The sequence below is a fragment of the Propithecus coquereli genome, unplaced genomic scaffold (genome assembly GCF_000956105.1).
Source record: "Propithecus coquereli isolate 6110/MARCELLA unplaced genomic scaffold, Pcoq_1.0 Scaffold116, whole genome shotgun sequence".
Classification (NCBI taxonomy): Eukaryota; Metazoa; Chordata; class Mammalia; order Primates; family Indriidae; genus Propithecus; species Propithecus coquereli.
This window is the reverse complement of record NW_012135636.1, coordinates 2,855,364-2,863,977: the sequence shown is the minus strand read 5'-3', so window position 1 is coordinate 2,863,977 and position 8,614 is coordinate 2,855,364. Positions and strand designations below refer to the sequence as shown.

The following is an 8,614-nucleotide window of genomic DNA, read 5'->3' as shown; positions in this document are numbered from 1 at the left end:
CCTCTTGGCTGGGGTGGCGCTGGGCCCGCGCGGGCGCTCGGGTGACTGCAGCGGCTCGGCTCCCCTCCCCCCGCCCCGCGCCGCGCGGCCGCCCGTCGCTTCGCACAGGGCTGGATGGTTGCATCGGGCAGGGCGACTCCAGGATGTTAGGGACTGTGAAGATGGAAGGGCATGAGAGCAGCGACTGGAACAGCTACTACGCGGACACGCAGGAGGTGAGAGGCGGGCGGCCAGCGGGGCGCTCCCGGAGCCCGTGCCAGGGGAGGCCAGGGAGAGGTGGGCGCTGAGCAGGACGGGCTGGGCGGGCTGGGGGCGCCTTCCCGGTGCCACGGCTGCCCGCCTGCCGGTGTGGCCCCGGCCTTGGCCGGGCCTCGGAGCCGGACCCACTGTCCTTCTCTTCCCGGACTCTCGCAGCGGGGGAGAGAGTTTTAGAAAACTCCGGGCTTTGAAAACACCCGCTCTGGGAAGCACTTGTCTCTTCCCTGCCGAGAGCCGGAGCCAGAGCCTGGCCCGGGGTTCGGCGGGTTGGCGGGCGCCGGCATGAGTTGGAAGCAACTCTGAGAAAGCCAGAGCACTCCTGCAGGGTGGCCTCTTCGTTCCGCCGTTTAATGCGCAGACGTCTTCTGATGAAAGCGCTCTGCCGCTAAGTTGAGTGTCTTAATAGTGAAACGATTCCTAAATTTTATGAAACTTGTTCTTCAAAAGCCCTGTTTGGGGAAAAGTGTGCCCATTCGTCTCTAGAACCGCTGGGTGGCGCTGGTGCGACCAGAATCTTCTTCCAGAACTTGGGCCCGAGAACCTGTTTCTCTCCATTGTCCCCTTGGTTCATAGGGTTTGTCTTACAATGTGCACAAAAGGATTACAAGGAAAACCAGGTACAGACAGGACTACCCCCTATTAAAAGTATTTTTCTGGAAACAGCTGGCGATTACCCCCCAAAAGTTTAATTACTATTATTGAGAATGCTTATTGAAACTGCTTTGGATAATGGGAAGAGGAAAATAATATAAACCCCAAAGTAAAAAATGCTTTAAGACATACACAGAAAAACTATAGAATCAGGAAATATTTTTATGGTAACTAATTTATTTAGATTTATATATTTATATATTCACAAATTTACCTCTGAGTTTATTTGCATACGATGGCTTACAGGGTGTTCCTATTTAAATCTATTTGTTCACCTCTTATGTTTTCAAATGGAGTTATATTTGCTGATGGAAATAAATGAAGGGCATCATTATTTTTTACTAAATTATCAGAAAAGTAGTTTTAACATATCTGAGCTCTGTATTTTTAAAATACTGTACCCAATGCATTCCCAAATTGCTGTTGATAAAGGTTTTCACTTAGTGATTTTAAAAGGAACTCGGGGCTCTTCCAGAGGTTTAATTCTGACGCAGTCGCCTGGACCCACCAGTCAATTAAGACCCCCAAGGAAAGAGCTTTCTTACATGTTAAAGCTGAGAGTAAGTAGAATAGCATTAAGAGAAAATAAGTAATAGTTCGATCTTGGAATTTGAAATTATTCTAAACTACTCAGGTAGTTTCAAAGGCCAGGCTTTGAAATGATCAGCAGCAACATATCAGGTATGTGAAAAAAAATAGATGATTATTTCAATGGATTGTTACCAAAATTTTCAAACGTTAAGGAACTGTAAATCGGTAACAGAATTAATGCACGTTTTTGAGTGACTTGCAGAGGTGTACATGTAAACTCACGCTAAAGTGAAATGTATGTAGCATATTGATACTACTATGCACTCCTCTTCTGTGATAGATCTGTTTTTAGTTTTGTTTTTCCAAAACTTATTTAACTTATGAGTTTGCTTCCCTTTAATACGATAGTTTCTACAAGTAGGTGAAAAACACTACTTTTAAATATAATAAACAAAAACTCATCACTTGTCAAAAACGTGTAAGACAATAAAGCCAGTTGCTGGGAAATGAATGATTCCGGGGGTCCTATGGCCATAGATGATTCGTTCTATCAAGGAGAGTTTCATTAACAGCCACCTAGAACAACTGAGACCGTTCTGTGGTCAGCTGGGCCTGGCAGCCTCTGGGGAGGTGGACTCGAAGCTGGTGCCGAGTGGTCTGCTCAGCGGGCCTGCGCTGCGGAACCCACTGCACCCTTAGTGGTGATGTTAATAAGCAGAGGGTCAGAGATTAATTCTATTTTCGGAGTTTTAAAGACGATTTGCCCCGAAAGGGCGCTTTGCCCAGGCTGGTTAGGGAGACTTGGGATACCGCCTGGCGTGGATGGAGGAGGCGATGAAGGGGACCTGGAAGTCAGCCCCTGTGCCTGGCGTGTAAGGCGATTACACAACTTCCCGGGGACGTGTTTTCTGTGAGCGCTTATCTTTCATGCCTGCCGAGCTAGGATTTTCCCCCTGCGGTGTAAGACATCTTTGCTTGGTCTCGGGAAGGCGCCTAACAGTTTGCCCCGGGTGGGGGTGTCCCGTGCTTTGCACAAATGCTCTCCGCTTGCCCCCCGGGTTCCTGCGCCCACCACTAACCCCGCCCTCCGGGGCCTCTTCACTCGCTGTCTCTGCTCCAGGCCTACTCCTCAGTCCCAGTCAGCAACATGAACTCGGGCCTGGGCTCCATGAACTCCATGAACACCTACATGACCATGAACACCATGACCACGAGCGGCAACATGACCCCGGCGTCCTTCAACATGTCCTACGCCAACCCGGGCCTGGGGGCCGGCCTGAGTCCCGGCGCCGTGGCTGGCATGCCGGGGGGCTCAGCGGGCGCCATGAACAGCATGACGGCGGCGGGCGTGACAGCCATGGGGACTGCGCTGAGCCCGGGCGGCATGGGCGCCATGGGCGCGCAGCCGGCGGCCTCCATGAACGGCCTGGGCCCCTACGCGGCCGCCATGAACCCGTGCATGAGCCCCATGGCGTACGCGCCGTCCAACCTGGGCCGCAGCCGCGCGGGCGGCGGTGGCGACGCCAAGACGTTCAAGCGCAGTTACCCGCACGCCAAGCCGCCCTACTCGTACATCTCGCTCATCACCATGGCCATCCAGCAGGCGCCCAGCAAGATGCTCACGCTGAGCGAGATCTACCAGTGGATCATGGACCTCTTCCCCTATTACCGGCAGAACCAGCAGCGCTGGCAAAACTCCATCCGCCACTCGCTCTCCTTCAATGACTGCTTCGTCAAGGTGGCGCGCTCCCCGGACAAGCCAGGCAAGGGCTCCTACTGGACGCTGCACCCGGACTCCGGCAACATGTTCGAGAACGGCTGCTACTTGCGCCGCCAGAAGCGCTTCAAGTGCGAGAAGCAGCCCGGGGCTGGCGGCGGCGGAGGGGGTGGGAGCGGGGGCGGCGGGGCTAAGGGTGGCCCTGAGAGCCGCAAGGACCCCTCGGGCGCCGCCAACCCCACCGCTGACTCGCCTCTTCATAGGGGCGTGCACGGTAAGGCGGGTCAGCTAGAGGGCGCGCCGGCCCCCGGGCCCGCCGCCAGCCCCCAGACTCTGGACCACAGTGGGGCTACGGCGACAGGGGGCGCCTCGGAGTTGAAGACTCCAGCCTCCTCGTCTGCGCCCCCCATAGGCTCCGGGCCCGGGGCACTGGCATCGGTGCCCCCCTCTCACCCGGCACATGGCCTGGCACCCCACGAGTCCCAGCTGCACCTGAAAGGGGATCCCCACTATTCCTTCAACCACCCCTTCTCTATCAACAACCTCATGTCCTCCTCGGAGCAGCAGCACAAGCTGGACTTCAAGGCATACGAGCAGGCACTGCAGTACTCGCCCTACGGCGCCACGTTGCCTGCCAGCTTGCCTCTCGGCAGCGCCTCAGTGGCCACCAGGAGCCCCATCGAGCCCTCAGCCCTGGAGCCCGCGTACTACCAAGGTGTGTATTCCAGACCCGTCCTAAACACTTCCTAGCTCCTGGGACTGGGGGTTTGTCTGGCATGGCCATGCTGGTAGCAGGAGAGAAAAAAATCAACAGCAAACAAAACCACATATATCAAACCAATAACAGCATAATAAAATCCTAACACCTCTTTTTATTTCGTTTTTCGTGCACAATCTTTCCCCAGTGCAAAGGACTGTTACTTTATTATTGTATTCAAAACTCGTTGTGTATTATTACAAAGACAACCAACCCCAAACCAACATTTTTTTTTCTGTGAAGTTCAATGAACCACAAGTGTATATATAAAATCCTCCTCCTTCCTTGCCCCCCTCCCTTTCCTCCTTCTTTCCCCTCCAGACAACATTCTAGTCTGTGCAGGTTTTATTTAACAAAAAAAGAAAAAAAGAAGAAGATGGTCAAGTTTGTAAAATATTTGTTTGTACTTTTTTCCCTCCTTACCTGATGCACCCCCACAAGTTTACAGGTCTGCGGCAATACTCTTAACCATAAGAATTGAAATGGTGAAGAAACAAGTAGACATTGGGCTCTTAAAAGTATTGAAAGACAATACTTTTGTTATGCAGCAAGACATAAATAGACTATAAACATCAGAGCCATTTGTTTTTCAGTTTACATTTCTGATACATTCAGATAGCAGATGTCTTTAAATGAAATACATATATGTACAATTATGCACATGCTCAGATATGTAGACATCCTCCATATATTTACATAACATATAGAGGTAATAGATAGGTGATATACATGCTACATTTTCAAGAGTTGCCTGACCAAGAAGTTACAAGGACCCCAACCCCCTTGTCCTCTTTATCTACATATGGACCTGGGAATCAATTCCTCAGGAATTGCCTTCCTCAAGAACTCTGCTCCTTGCTTTGCAGAGTGCCACGGTCATGTCATTCTGAGGTCACATAACATGTATAAAATTAGCTTCTATGTGTGTATGCCATTTGAAGAATATTTTTTCCAGGAAAAAAGGGAATATTACAATGTTGGAGGAGAGAGAAGTTATAGGAAGCGTATTTCAAAATTTGGTCCAAGATTCCAAAATCCTATTGATTGTGGCCATTTTAATTATTGCCATCGTGTGCTTGTTTCATCCAGTGTTAATGCACTTTCCACAGTTGGACATGGTATTAGTATAGCCAGACGGGTTTCATTATTATTCCTCTTTGCTTTTTCAATGTTAATTTATTGCATGGTTTATTCTTTTTCTTTACAGCCAAAATTGCTTTAAATGATGGTTAAAATTACAAATTAAAATGTTAATTTTTATCATGTGATTGTAATTAAAATATTTTGATTTAAATAACAAGAATAATACCAAATTTTAAGCATTGGAAAATGTTCTTGATCATTTGCAGTTAAGGAGTTTAAATAAATCAGATGTTAACAAAAAAGGATTTCTGTTATTCTCCTTCACTTAAATCCAAAATGGATATTCTGAATATGACATTTTTCAAATTTTGAAAATGAATATAAATGACAAAAAGGAAAATAATCTAAAACAATTGTTTTGTCTATGATTTTAATGAACATGTAGCCAGTAAAAGCAGTGAAAGAAACTGAAAGAAAACTGGTAGATAAGTTGATTTAATATTTCAAGAATTGAGATTTTATATTCCCAGTAATGTTTACTTCATTTTTTAAACATCGGCTTAAGCCTTCCATGTTTCCTTTGAGTTTTTCCATCCACTAGGAAATCAAATGTTGTTAATTTACCTTTCCCCCTTCCCCAACGTATCATTTTTCCTTTACCTGAGAAGTATTTGAGTGAGAATAAAATACCAGCTGTGGCTGATAAAATTGTCTACAACAGAGATGCTCGAGCCCTCTTCTCATTAAAAGAGAAACAAAACTTAGCTATCATAGTAGCTTTGGAGGGAGTGGGAAGGATGGGAGTTAATTTACTCCTGCAAGGGAAGCTTGTACCACCAGGACGTTTCAGGGTAGCTGCTATTTTGTATTTTGTGAAGATATTTTTTAAAATATTGTTCCTAAGAGCTTAAAATCGATTATTTGTTTGCCTTCTAAGCAGCTTTCAAATGCAACTTCACGCCCCATAGTTGCTTGGGATCACAAAATCATTAATCTCCTTTGATAGTAGCCTCACTTTCCAGTCCACCTATTTCTTTGTAAGTCTTGTTCGGATTGACATCAACAATAACAGCACCAGCCCGAGCAGAGGCCGAACTGCCTGATCCCTTGTGTATGAACTCCATCCTCACCAGGGCTTGAACTTGGGCAGCCTTTACTTTGATCGCCGCACTCCACATAGCAGACAAGATAAAAAGAGCTGTGTGAGTCGCTTAATTATCGCGTAATTGCCTCCCCAGACGAGAGAAGGGTGCCATGTAGCACTTGAGAAAAATCCAGAAATCTCACCCCCCCTTCCCCGCTCACTTCAGCTAATGAAAGGAGAAGGGGAGGGAAATTACTGGTTTGAGTAATTTCGAAACCTAATTTGGAGGCCTAGGAAGGACGTTAAAATCCCAAAGAGACGAAAAAGCTTTCAATCCCAACAGTAATTCATACTTATATAGGGTAAACGAATGTGGTTGGCAAATTCGAATTCCAGATATAATATAAAGGCGTGAGTTTAGGCCTCGGAATTTTACCCGGCCCCACTGAATCTAAGGCCTCTAACTTTTGTCCTGTCCCCTTCCTTTCTCCTCTTCAACATATCAGTAATATCAATGTCTTGAGCTTCAGTCTTACTCTCTTACTTGTGGGAGACTTTTTGTGGTTATGCAGGGGTCGGGGGCCGAGGAGCTACTTTGCAGACCTGCCTCGGAAGCTAGAACTGCGGGTCGCGGGGAGCGGGTTTTGCCTCGGCGCCCAGCTCCCGCCTCGTGGGCTCCCGCTCCCGCCTCGTGGGCTTCTCGCGGTTCCCAGACCGCGCACTCTGACACCTCTGGGCGACGCGATCTGCGACCCGCGCGTTAAGACTCCCAGGGCTGCTGGTCGCCGAGGAAGGCGGACAGAGCCGGACCGCAAGCATCTGGAGGTGACAAGTGCAGTTAGTTCTTCATTGTTTGAGCATTTTTCCCCTCCCAGCGAATAAATCTTCTGTTGAGCCTGAGACCTAAAAGTCAACAAAGAAGGCCAGCCGCCTCGCTACAGCTCCTACCGCCCCAGCGGTCGCAGTTGCCGCGGCTGCTCCCGCTGCGTAATCCCCTCCTCCGAAACCCCGACACACAAACGCGGCAGCGCCCGTGGCCGGGGCGCCGCGGCCCTGGGCCAGGAGGAAAACATCTGTGGTTCCGAGGGAGTGCGGGGACCCTTCCCGAGCGCGCTGCCTTCCTACGACTCCCGCCCTCTCCCCCTTTTTGTCTCCGTGTTTCCATATTCCTTCACCTCGGATGCGCCCGAAGAGGAGGCCAGGAAAGCGGGTGCTGACCGCTCAGCGCGGTCCCCCCGGCTCCCTTTACTTAGGAATTTCGCCCGACGTGGGGGAGGGGTCTTCCGAAGGGGGAGGGAGGGAGCGAGGAGGGGAAAACCTTCCAACTGATCCAAGTGTAAAGCTCCGGAGGCGCTCTGATCCACTGACTACTCCAGCGAGCAAACACTTTCAGAAAAAGAAAAACAAAAATGTTTGGGGAGTGAGTATAGTGCAGGGGAGGGGACCTTCAACTGTTACTTTCACCTTGCGTCTAGGAATAACAGCTCTGAAACATTTTTAACATGATAAAAAGAGGACACACCAAAGATAGAGAAGAAGAAAAGCTCACCAGTTCCAATTCGGCAGAAACACCCCAGAAGTGTTAGCGAGTAGAAGGCATCTCGCTCCGTCTTCTACATGATGGCTAATATAGTGTTTAAATCAAAGACAAAATTCAATTTCTTTTGTCCAGTCGTGACCTCCCTCATAGCAGAATAAACTGGTGAGAATTATTATGGGAGGAGAGATTAAAACAAACACAATCCTGTTAAAGTTCTTAACTTCTTTTTTCATCTTCTGAAGGCTAGATACCTGACTGATTTCACTGATAGTATAGAAAACATTTTTCTCAGAAGTCTAACAGATTTGAATAAGCAATAACAAAATAATTCCTAGAGTGATAAAAAATTTTTAAACCTTGTTGTTTTGGCATACTAAAAATTGGTCTCAATTCCACGAAAATGCTTATTAAATTTCTTTGCAAAAAAACTGCCATGATCAATACAAATTCCTTTCAATGTGGGCCAAAGTAGGAGACCTGTAGCCCAAATTAATTAACCTTTCCTCAAGATCAATTCGTTTTCTGTTGATTTAGCAGTAATATTGGAGAACATTTAGCTATAATGTATTTTAATGTGCTACCTTAATGTGTCAGGGAGAAAAAAACTCGCTGAAAAATAAAATTGCTTAAATTATTTAATAGATATTTAATACACTGGTAAAAGGTATTTTGCCTTCAAAAATTAAATGTTAAATGTTTATTTGAATTGTAGTAAAATGCGTTTTGCAACTAAATGGAGTTAAAATAATGCCTAATTACTTCAAGATAATTATGTGTGAAAGGTGATTATTTTTAAGCTACGTTGAGCTAAATAGGTAATCAAATTATAATGAAATTTAAAAATAAAATTTTCCCAAACAAATAATCATTAGCATCAATAGATACTCATAATAGCAAGAGTGTAAGAAAATGAAACAACTTGAAAGATTTTACAAACTTCCCGTTTAGAAACAGAAATCCATTTTGGGAGATAAAAGGTTTTATCACGTAGCC

General features: G+C 47.0%; 1 protein-coding gene across 2 annotated transcripts; it reads left to right on the top strand.

The window, feature by feature from the left end:
• On the top strand, window positions 1-5,299 carry FOXA1 (forkhead box A1). Of its 2 annotated transcripts, none has more exons than XM_012658347.1 (2): window positions 1-215; window positions 2,561-5,299. In XM_012658347.1, the coding sequence occupies exons 1-2, from the start codon at window positions 144-146 to the stop codon at window positions 3,905-3,907; spliced, it is 1,419 nt and encodes a 472-aa protein (XP_012513801.1). In that variant the 5' UTR covers window positions 1-143; the 3' UTR covers window positions 3,908-5,299. The 2 variants fall into 2 exon arrangements, with proteins under 2 accessions (XP_012513801.1, XP_012513806.1); XM_012658352.1 differs by lacking the exon at window positions 1-215 and adding an exon at window positions 2,259-2,312 and having other exon boundaries at window positions 2,561-4,221.
• Window positions 5,300-8,614: the final 3,315 nt, after the last annotated feature.